Consider the following 12,378-nt stretch of genomic DNA (forward strand, 5'->3'; position numbering starts at 1 on the left):
TGTTTGCCCCAAATTTAGCTAAAATAGCTTCCCCAGTTGCATCTGTTAAGAACAATTCTGTTAATCTTTGAGTTTAATATTATTATTCCTTCCACAGAACAAATTATAGAGAAAGATGAAGGGCCATACTATACACACCTTGGAACAGGACCAAGTGTGGCTGCTGTCAGGGAAATCATGGAGGCCAGGTGAGGAAAACAAAATCATTCCTTAATTGTGCATTTGCTGACATTAGAGTCACATCTTACACTCCAGTGTGGCCTTGGGATTCTTCAAAGCATTGCCCACTGAGCACCATGGTCCTCCCAGGTGGGAAGTGCTTCAGATACGAGCCAAGTGACAGGCCATGTGTCTTGGGTAGAAGACTACCCTAGCTAAGTTTGGTGAGCCCCATCACCAGAAGGTTGGTTGATGAAGTTTATTTTGGCTACAGAGCCAAGTAAGAACTATTAAAATGTGCGGGTCAGAATCCCCAATGGTAGAGGAGGTGTCCATGCCAGGGAAATCATAGATCTTTGGGCTGTGGGTCTGATTCAGTGCAGATAAATGCATTCTGAGAGTAACTGTTCAGCCTGGTCAGGTGAATGAAGTAGATGCTAGGATTGTGAATACAGTGCTAATTAGGGCATAAGAAAGGGGAGCTTGTCAAGTGGTATCCCCCAGGTGTTCCTACACGATTGCTTATTCTCCCTGGATAATTGTAGGTCTTGTTCATTCTTTATAAACATAGACAGCTAATTCTCTTTGTTATATGGGGTGGCTCTCTGTATGGAGGAAGAGGAGGAATACTGGGAGACAATTGGGCGATGTAAAAGACATCAATGAAAATTTAATTTGAAAAAAACAAAACAGAACTAATAAAAGAATCACAGAGCAAAATCGCTGGGCCTACTCCGACTTCATTTCAATCTCATATTACTTGCTTTGAATCTAATACTTTTCCTTTTACTTTCACTGGAGATCTGCATCATTAAAAATGTGTTAAAGACTAAACATATAATGGAAGAATAAAAGTGAGATCCATGAAGAATGGGACATTTGCTTTGCCAACCTAACATTCCACTAGCTCCAGGGTAGAAGGTTGTGGGGAAAGAGGGAGGCTGTTGTGCCAACTTCATTCATACCACAAATAAGTTTGCAAACAAAAATATTTGCATCTCTGCAAATTGCACAGAATATCAGTGTTGGAAGGAAGCTCAGAAGCATCTAATAAAACTCATGCCTGAACCAGAAACCCCTCTCCAAACCCCCCCAGGGAAGGTAACCCAGCTTCTGTTTGAAGGCCTGCCTTAAGGGCAAACCCTCAGGCTCCTGAGTCAACCCATTGCACCTTTGTATGGCTCTAATTGATAGAAACTTTTCCCTTAGCTCAGACCCAAATTTTCTCCTTTGCCATTTTGGCCCCTTCATCCTTGTTCTGCCCTGAAGGGTCAAACAGAATAAATCCTTTCATATGTGAAGATAGCTACCAATTCTCTCACTGAGGACACTCCACCTGTCTTAAAGTAAGCCAAGATTGTGTTCATTTTCTTGGCTACTGCATGAGCTTGCAGGCCATTAGAATCTTTTACAGATCTTTTACAGATGATTTACTGTCTAGTCATGCCTACTGTATCTCATACCTGCGAAGTTGATCTTTAACCAAAGTGGGGAGCTTTGTTACGCTCCAATCTCCATTAAATTCCATCTTAGTGTATTTGGGTCAGTGTTCTAGCCAGGGGTTTGTCACCTTTTTTGTGTCTTGGATCCCTTGGGCAGTCAGTCTGATGAAGCCCATTTGTCTCTTTTCAGTATGATTTTTTAAAAATACATAACATAATTGAGATGACAAAGAAAATGAATTCTACTGGAAAACAGTTATCAAAAACATTTTTTAAAGTTCACAGCTTAAGAACCCTTGTTCTAGCCCTGATTCTGACACTCACCATGTTCTCTGTTCTTCCTGGCCTTATGTCATTAGCTGATTTGCTAAGCATGCTATCTGTGCCTTTATACTAGGTGTTGATAAAGATGTTAATGAGGGGCAGCTAGGTGGCGCAGTGGATAGAGCACCGGCCCTGGAGTCAGGAGTACCTGAGTTCAAATCTGGCCTCAGACACTTAACACTTACTAGCTGTGTGACCCTGGGCAAGTCACTTAACCCCAATTGCCTCACTAAAAACAAAACAAAAAAAAGATATTAATGAGCACAATGCCAAGCACTGGTCCCTAGAGTACACTAAGACACTTCCGTTCAAGTTAAGGTCAAACTATTTAGGATTTCTTTCTAGACCCAACCATTTGAACAGTTCTGAATCTCTCTATTTTATTATCTCGTTTATATCTTCTCATGTATTCCACAAGAATAGCACATCAGAGGTTTTGCTAAAACTATGTAAAATATATCTGTACCATGGATTCTTAACCTTAGAATTCATAGACCCCTCCCCCCCCCAAAAGATCTGGGGGTAGATTTCAAGGGGTCTGTGAACTTGGAAGGGGGAAAAGCTACATCTTCATTTTTACTAACCTCTAACTGAAATTTATCATTTATTTTAATTATTTGAAAATATAATTCTGTGAAAGGGGCCAGCAACTTCACCACACTGACTCTCCAAGGGGTCCAGGACACATTAAAACAGACTAAAAACACCTGCTCTGGAGCATTCCCTGTCTAGTAAACCTATCAAATAAGGAAATAAGATTCATCTGGTATAATAATTTCTTGATAATACAATACATATTAACCTTGTGATCACCTCTTCATTGGCTACTTGTTCAGTTGGGCATTTCTTTAATAATATATTCTAGGGCAGCTAGGTGGCACAGTGGATAAAGCATCAGCCCTGGATTCAGGACAACCTGAGTTCAAATCCAGCCTCAGACGCTTGACACTTACTAGCTGTGTGACCCTGGGCAAGTCACTTAACCCTCATTGCCCTGAAAAAATATATATATATATATATATACTAGAACTCTACTCAATTTCCCAGTTTTGCTCCATCCTCAAAATTTTTGTTATTCAACTTGAACTAAGATTTGGTAACTGGGACCTTGTCCCGAGGCTCTGAAATTTAGAAGGGGTTCTGACAGTGTTTTGAGTCCTTCATCACTACAGAAATAAATGAGCTTAGCACTTGGTTACCAAGAATAACTACTTAAATGACCAAAGCATCACTTGGCAGCCTCTTCCCCTCCTTCTGTCCTTTTATTCCCCTCCCCATCACAGCACTGCAGGTGAATTCTTCCCTGGCCTAGTCTGATGTGCTTCCTCGCCTCATCATGGTAGCTTCAAAGACCCTCATGGGGTGACTCTGTCTCTCTTTCCCTCCCTCTCTCTCCCCTCCTCTCCTCTCCTTTTCCCCCTCCTCTCTCTTTTCCTCTCTCTGCCCCCTATCTCTGTCTTCTGTCTCTCTCCCCCCTCTCTCCTTCCCTCTCTCTCCTTCCCTCTCTCCCTCTCTTTGCCTCTCTCCCCCTCTCCACTTCAAGTTAACTGAGGACCCATTTGATCCTCTTTGCTCTGGGCATTTTGTGCTGCTTGCCCTGAGTGCACAAGTTATTAGTTATAATTCTGATTAAGCCTGACTCATATTCAGTTGAGGAGTTGTGCATTTCAGAGAGTCCTGCATCAGGTTTCTTCTTCCAATTTTTTTTTTATTCAGATATGGTGAAAAAGGAAGAGCGATTAGGATAGAAGTCGTCGTATATACAGGCAAAGAAGGAAAAAGCTCTCAGGGGTGTCCGATTGCCAAGTGGGTAAGTAGTTGGTATTGCTGCACTTTGGTGGGAGGGAAGGATGGGAGGATTGATTGGTGCTGTCTTCGCCTTTAATTTTCCTCCAAATGGTACTTGGACTCACACCTAAGTATTTCTAGCTTTTAGAATGCTGGCCAGTGAGACAAAGTTGGAAGGGACTCAGGAAGCAGGAGATGGGGGTTCATGTCTCACTGTGCAACGAGGGGCAAATAACTTTGCTTCCTTGAGCCTCCATTTCCTTAGGCATAAAGTGGATTCACTGTGCTATTGTGACGAAAGGTTCTTGTTGGTCAAAAGTCAAGGAAATCTCTTTTCATCTCCCCTTGTGCTTGTAGGACTTCGGATTAGGGTCAGGTTTTCAAGAAGCAACAGCAGCCAGGCCAGGGGTGTTTAAAAGTCTTATGAAATCAAAGTGTCCATCAAAACAGAACTGAGTAGCTACCCTTGGAGGAGACCTGCCCTAGGGGTTCTCTCCTAGAGGTGGGGGGTTGGCTTGAAATGCTTGAAGGATTTTCTCATTGTGTTAATGATGGCTTGAGGGTAACAGAATCCACAGGTGAAGGGGAATAAGCACCTGAAAGGAATATCATATAGGGAGCTAGTTTGTGAAGTTGTGGTTTTGTGAATGTGGCTGTGACCCCCGGAAGTCTAAAGTTCAGGGTGTAACACTTTGACTAGGACAGATTGATTCCTGGTGAGGGAAATAGTAATGTCGTGGATATCAGGAGATCCAGCTCTGCTGTGGAACTAACTGCGCAGCCTTCTACAAATCATTTAGAAGCAGTTGGTGGTCAGTGGATAAAGCAGTGGACCTGGAGTCAGGAAGACATGAGTTCAAATCCAGCCTTAAACACTTCCTACCTCTGTGACCCTGGTCAAGTCACTTAAGCTTTGATTGCTGGTCAAAATGAATCTACTGGCTCCACTAGAGAAGGAAATTGCAAATCACTCCAGAATCTTTGCCAAGAAAACCCCAAATTGGGTCATGAAGGTTCCGTTATGAGTACAACAACAACAATGATATCAACAACAAATCATTTAATTTCTTATACTTTCCTCCTCTCTAACATGAGGAGTTTAAATGACTCTAAGATGCCCATTTTAAAGCTAACATTATGTGATTCTATGATTTTGATTTGTTTAAAAATTGAGCCTTTATGTACGAGACTCAGGATGACCCTCTGGGTGCCCTGGATCCTCTGAGAGATTGTAAACACCATGATTTAATGCATACACTCTGTATACATGTGGCTTTATTACATGTAGGTTGTGCTCATCAATTTGTTTCCCTTTCAATTTCCCAGATTTGTTCAATTTTAATGCTTAGTTTGATAGGGTAGGTAATATGGGAACCTCTAAGAATTGTAGAGAGAATAGGTAGTGACAGTCCTCATTCTTCATGCCTAGTCTGGGAAAGCTTCCTGAATGAGAAAGTATTTTTTCAGAATTAATTTTTATGGCTCTTTTTTGTTATATATCATTTAAATTTTCCCCTGAATTCCTTTCCCTCTCCTCTCACAGAGAGCCATGCCACATAACAAAGATATATATATATTAAAGAAAAAGAGGAAGAAGAAAAAAAGGAATCAGCAAAACCAGTCAGTCCATCAAAATATTCCAAAAGTATATGTGATGTTCTACAGCTGTGTTGGGAAGATGCTTGCAACAAACTTGGTAGACAATAGATTAGAGGTTATAACGGGCAGGTGTGACAACATGGGAGACTACAGGGAGTGGAATGATCACAGGGATTTAGGAACAAGTTTGCTTGAAATGATGTCATCGATATTTGTAAAATAGCTTATATTTGTCACTCTGGTTAAAAAATCCTTTGGCTTGCATTATTTCTTTTGCTATTCAAAGTCCAACATACACCTTCTTGACACAGATGGGCAAGCAGTCTCAGAAAGGACAAGAAATTGGCCCATGGTCATACAGTTTGTATGTGGGGCACTCAAGACTGGATTCCAAGTCTTTTTACACCCATCTGGTCCTTTCTATATATCATACAGCCTTCCTGACATTCATTGACATTTCGAGTGTATGCTTAATCTATGAATAATTTCCAGACCTATAGGCAAGGTTCAGCTGGGAATTTATTGGGCAGACATTAAGAACGCAGGAGGCACTTTTCTAGGTAGAGGCTGTACGCCAGGGAATAAAGACCAGATGGAAGAGGTTTTCTGGTGCCCAGTGACAGGGAGAGCTAATGGAGGCCCTTAGAAGGGGAAGGACATAATTAGAACTTCTGCTAATGAGCTTAATGTTTTCTAAAAGGATTTGGGACTGAATTAGAGATGGCAGGGTTGATGGTGGAATTGTAAACTAGTAGAATCTTTTTGCAAAATCCTTAGTATATAGGAGAAATTTTTTTAAAATACTCTTATGACTCAATAATTCCATTATTCAGAATATGACCCAGAAACATTATTGAACCAAACTAGACAGAACTATTGAGAGATTGTCATAGAAATATCAGTTTTTATTGTAGAAAATTGGAATCAACCTAACTATTGAGTGAGGGAAATGGTTAAATAAATTGTGTATGTTAATATAATGGAATACAATAATGCAATTCCGATGTACAAGGCATGAGATTGATGGTGGTGGTGGTGGTGGTCCTTTATTCTCAAAGAAGACCTTGACAACAGGTTGATTTTATGACTTGCACTGAATTGGATTGAGGGAAGGTTGTGCAAGGTCACCAATCTCACTCTCCTCCAGAGCCATCTGGGTCCAGTGGCAAGATATACATCGGGACAATTTGAGATAGACCTGGATGTATGAGGCAATTGGGTTAAATGACTTGCCCAGGGTCACAGAGTTGGTAAGTGTTTGAGGTGAGATTTGAACTCAGGTCCTCCTGACTACTCCAGGGCCAGTGCTTTAGCCACTGTGCCACCTAGCTGCCTCTGCAAAGCATGAGATAAATATTTTAAAAGCATGGAAAGAACTTTGTAAGATAATGCAAAATTAAAAAACAAAAAACAAAAAACAACCAGAACCAAAAGAGGAGGGTGTATATTAAGAATGACTATAAAGTAGGAAAAATGTATGAGAATGAAGGGACAAAGTATCCAGGTGCTTAGAGGGATTAACTAAAAATCTTTGATATTTTATATATTGACATTCATTCATTCATTGGATTTCACTGGATAAAGGGAACTCCTGAGAAAGGAAACTCTACCCATGCAGGCCAGCACTTTCTGTGACCTGTCTAGAGCAATAAGAGGTTAAGTAACTTGCCCAGGGTTACACAGCTAGCATTCATTAGAGGCAAGTCTTGAACCCCTAGGTCTTCTTGCTTCTAGGCTCGAGCCTTAGTCATTATGCCATACTGTCTCTCCATAAATAATTATGTTTGTGTTTAATACTTGTGTATAATCAAGGGGCAGGTAGGTGGCGCAGTGCATAAAGCACCAGCCCTAGATTCAGGAGGACCTGAGTTGAAATATGGCCTCAGACACTTGATACTTATGAGCTGTGTGACCCTGGGCAAGACACTTAACCTTCATTGCCTCACAAAAAAAATAACATTTAAAAAAATTATTAATACTTGTATATAATTATTTTTAAAGAGAAAGAACTAAAGGTATATATATTAGTAAAGAGACAGTAATAATAGTGGCTTACTGTCAATAAGCATTTAATAAACACTTACCATGTGTCAGGCATTGTGCTAAGTGCTGAGGGTACAAAGACAGGCATAAACAAGGCATTGCTAATAAAAGAGCAAATATTCTATGAATATTTGGAACATAGATGAAATATACAAAGTAGTTGGTGAGCCTGGATTATTTTTATAGGGTCTTTGTTTTGGAAAGAATATTGGATGTCATTTAGTCCAGACTTCTGCAGTGCTGGAATTCTTCTCCCACCTTTCTGACAGATGGTCATCTGGCTGCTGCTGCTGGAACATGGCCAGCAATGGGGCACTTATGTCCCTTCCATTGGTGAATCATACTTCTCTTTCGTGTGTCATTATATTGAGCTAGAAATCTGTGTCACTGGAACTCCCAGCCATTGGTTGCATCTGTGCCTTCTAAAGCTACACAAAATAAATCTATTCTCTCCCACAAGTCGATTTACAAATATTTTGAAAACACTCATAATATCTGTTCTCCTAAGTCTTTTTTCCTGAATCTTTGTCCCAGGATCCCAGAGAGCATTCTGAGGAGTTTGGTCTGAGGATTCCATCCAGGCTAACTGTTAAATTTAAATAAAAGGGGTTCCCACACTTCATCTTTGTACTAGGGGTGATTTGTTGGTGGCATATTACAGTGGAAGTTATCTATAAGCATTTCCTGCTACATTGGCAAACATCAGCTGAGGATATTTCAGGGTATGAAGGAATGAATGAGATAACCTGACTCCCCTCCTTAGATATTCCATTCCTTTTACTTCACAATATTTTACTACCCTGGTCCCCTAATCCATCTCTCCCCAGGTACCTTTGGGTTGTGCTATGAATTATGGGATTTGGAGTATACAATTTCACACATAATCCCCTGGCATAAGTTTCGAACAGGTCTGTGGTCATTGTTCAGACTAAAATTAATGGCTGATTTAAAAGCAATCTGATGCCGCTGTAGTCAGGTTTGCATACTGAGAACTGAAGGGCACTTTTCTTAGAAATGCTCTGGATTTGTAGAGGTACTTAGGCTAGATTAGAAGACTATGTCCATGAATATTTTTTTTAAATAATAGTTTATTTCCCCCCAATTACATGTAAAACTAATTTTTAACATTAATTTTTTTTTAAAAATTTGACTTCCAAATGTTCTCCCTCCCTCTCCGATGTCCCCCTTCCCTGATATGGTAAGTAATTTGATATAGGTTATACATGTGCAGTCATGCAAAACATATTTCCGTATGAGTCATGTTGTGAAAGAAGACACAGAGCAAAAAAGAAAACCCATGAAAAAAATTAAGTGAAAAATAGTATGCTTCGAAATGCAGTCCTTTACCTTGGGGAAAAAAAAAAGGAAAAAATAAAAAAGAAATGCAGAGGCAGTCAGTTCTTTCTCTGGAGGTGAATAGCATTTTTCATCATAAATCTTTTGGAATTGTCTTGGATCATTGTGTTGCTGAGAATAGCTAAGTCATTTACTGTTGATCATTGTATAATACTGCCACTATTGTGTACAATGTTTTCCTGGTTCTGCTCATTTCACTTTGTATCAGTTCATGTAAGTCTTTCTAGGCTTTTCTGAAATCATCCTGCTCATCATTTCTTTTTTTTCCCCCTTTTTCTTGCGGGGCAATGAGGATCAAGTGATTTGCCCATGGTCACACAGCTAGTGTCAAGTACCTGAGGTCACATTTGAACTCAGGTCCTCCTGAATCCAGGTCCAGGTGCTTTATCCACTGTACTACCTAGCTGTCCCTTGCTCATCATTTCTTAGAGCACAATACTATTCCATCATAATCATATACCACAACTTATTCATCCATCCCCTAATTGATAGGCATTCCCTCAATTTGCAATTTTTTGCCATCACAAAAATAGTTCCTATAAATATTTTTATACATATATGTCTTTTTCCTTTTCGGCATGCACAGTTTGATAGCCTTTTGGGCACAGTTCCAAATTGTTCCCCAGAATGGTTGGATCAGTTTTCAACTCTACCTACAGTGCCCCAATTAGTTTCCCAATTTTCCCACACCCACTCTGACATGTCATTTTCCTCTTCTATCATATTAGCCAATCTATAGGTGTGAGGTGGTACCTCAGTTATTTTAATTTGCAGTTTTCTAATTATTAGTGGTTTAGAGCATTTTTTCATATGACTATATATAGCTTAGAATTCCTCTGAAAGGGGCGGCTAGGTGGCGCAGTGGATAAAGCACCGGCCCTGAATTCAGGAGTACCTGAGTTCAAATCCGGTCTCAGATACTTGACACTTACTAGCTGTGTGACCCTGGGCAAGTCACTTTACCCCCATTGCCCCGCAAAAAAAAAAAAAAAAAAAGAATTCCTCTGAAAACTTCTTGTTTCTGTCCATGTGTCTTCCTCCTCCCTCCTTCCCTACATTAGTTTGTAAACTCCTTGAAAATTGAGTCTATGGTGTATCTGTCTTTTGATCTTCTCCAGGGAGGGTCTTGTACCTTGTAGGTGTTTAATGAATGTTTATTTATTGCATTGGATTAAAATAAAATTTATCAATGAGAAATCATAGGAAGACCAATAATCAGCTCAAGTTGAATTCTTTTGTTGATCCATGATATATTGTTCATTTGTAGATGGGTGTTTATTATTAATCAGCCACCAGTTACTTGGTTCTTTCCCATGCCTTTGGGGAAGCAGAATTTAAAAAGAAGTTTGAACATATTGATTCCATTTATAGATATCTCCCTTTATAGATCCCAGGTCTTCTCATTTGTTCCATTGGAGTTGGTGAAGGAGCTGGGCATACCATCTAGAAAAGGCTATGAACACCCAAAGGTGCCCAGCTGGAAAATGCTCCCACATTCAGCCCAAGCCTTTTGTAAGCCTTGCTACGTTACATAAAGGGATGGTGTGTGAGGTCACCAGGCAAAAGAGGTTCCCTCAAATTGCTTCAAGTTCAAAGGGAGGAAGAGGGGAATGCAGCATGTCCTCCGATGAGTTCATACATGATTTTTTTTCAAGGGGCAATGAGAGTTAAGTGACTTGCCCAGGGTCACACAGCTAGTTTGTGTCAGATGTCTGAAGCTGGATTTGAACTCAGGTCCTCCTGAATCCAGGACCGGTGCTTTATCCACTATGCCACCTAGCTGCCCCCTTATACATGATTATTTTAAGAGGGATAGAGACGAAATACCTAAGTGAAATCAGAAAAGACCTCTCAGGAGTTGACAGAAGTGCTGAATTTTGTAGGAACGTATGAAGTCTATGAAGGAGTGTGGGGAAACAGACTGTGGAAGCATCAAGGTGGCACAGGGGATAGAGTACCAGGTCTGGAGTCAGGAAGATCCGAGATTGCATTTGCCCTCCCACCTTCCTTGCTGTGTGACCCCAGGCAAGTCACTTCACTGCTGTTTGCCTCAATTTCCTTGGTTGTAAAAGGGGACAATAATAGCACCTCTCTCCTGGGGTGGTTGTGAGGATCAAAGGAGATAATTGTAAAGCTCTTAACACAGTACTTGGCACATAGTAGGCAATTTATAAATGTTTATGCCCTTTCCTTTTCCCTTGCAAAGTCAAGCAGTCAGGAGATGAGTGGCAAGTTCCACTTGGAAGAGTAAGTATACCAGTTTGACAAGACACATTCTAGTCTCTGCCTGGATTTTAAAAGCTCTTCTTCTGCCACTAAGTATCCCTGGGATAGTTAAGTGTATTGGTTACTCACAGCCCTGTGTCAGTTGCTTTAATCAGTTCTGTGGCAAACTGGGTACTACACAAACAGGAGTCTCGCAGCATGGGGTGGTTAGTAGCCAGCCGGAGGGAAGCAATGACAAGAGAATCTGGCATCTCCATCTAGATACCTGAAGAGGCCTCTGCTGTGGGGGGTCCTCCAAGCCCAGCTCGGAGGCTGAGCCACCTCTAATTACAACCAAGATTTCCAAGAAACATTTACCCTTGCATAAACAGAGCATCAGATGTGAGGTTTGGGGACAAATCATGCGTTTGTCAACGGCGCCTTCCAGAGCAGATGTAAAGCTGAGGCCCAGACTAATTGCTCCCATTAAAGATTCCCAAAGGTACTTTTCCTGAGATGACAAGAGCCTCGAGGAGCCTGAGAGCAGCGCTCTTCTGTAGGCCAAATGCTTTGCCCAGCAGCTCGCTTCTGCTCATTTTAATTGGGCTCTTGCTCAGCACTTTTCCCTCCCAAATATACTACAATCATTTCCACTGGTTAGGCCACAAATACCGTGCAGCTTTGATGTCTTCTTTAGATGGAAAGGGAAAGAAACTAGGTACAGAAAACCCATGTGACTTTTGGGAAGTCCCACAGGGAGCTGTTGGCAGAATCAGGTTTCAGATTTATAATTCCTGAACCCTAACCTGCCCCTTAACCCACTGAACTAAGCTAGACTTTGCTTTAAAAAAAATTACCCATATGGTAGTTTAAGAGTGAGAGTCTCTTTTGCGTTTTTGTGGGTATATTTGTGTCATTGTTGTCATTCCTGGGTAGCCTTCTAGATTTGACCCAGGACTTAGTGTGCTTGGATAGGACTATATTACTGATAACACTTTTATATTTTGAGTAGTGATACTGTACTATTCTATAATAATATAGTATTTGAAATATATATTACATATGTATGCTTTGTATAGTGTCATGTGTTTTTGGAAAGGTCACGTGTATTACTCTACAGGGGGTGACCTTGTAATTATGAAACCCTAGGTTCACATCCTAGCTTTAACACCTATTGGCTGGGTAACCCCAGGCAAGCTCCTTAACCTCTCTGAGCCCCTGTAAGACTGGAAGCTGAAGAGGAAGGCAGCTAAATGGCACAGTGTATAGAGCACCGGACTCGGAGTCAGGAAGACCTCAGTTCAAATCCAGACTTAGACAGAAATCCTATATGTGTGTGTATGTATAGTTATATATATGGGCACATATGGGCGCATATATATTTATACACACATGTACACATATACAAAAAATCTATGTGTTTATACACATGTGCAAGTGCTTTACAAACTTTAAAATGTTA

General features: G+C 40.7%; 1 protein-coding gene across 1 annotated transcript in view; it reads left to right on the forward strand.

Moving 5' to 3' along the window:
* TET1 (tet methylcytosine dioxygenase 1) overlaps positions 1 to 12,378 on the forward strand; it is a 162,675-nt gene that overhangs the window by 79,400 nt on the left and 70,897 nt on the right. Inside the window, exons 4-5 of the mRNA XM_043984934.1 lie at positions 98 to 188; positions 3,642 to 3,735. Of these exons, the coding sequence (XP_043840869.1) occupies positions 98 to 188; positions 3,642 to 3,735 (185 nt within the window). The remainder of the gene's footprint in view (positions 1 to 97; positions 189 to 3,641; positions 3,736 to 12,378) is intronic.

This window comes from Dromiciops gliroides, chromosome 2 (assembly GCF_019393635.1).
Source record: "Dromiciops gliroides isolate mDroGli1 chromosome 2, mDroGli1.pri, whole genome shotgun sequence".
NCBI classification, from domain to species: domain Eukaryota; kingdom Metazoa; phylum Chordata; class Mammalia; order Microbiotheria; family Microbiotheriidae; genus Dromiciops; species Dromiciops gliroides.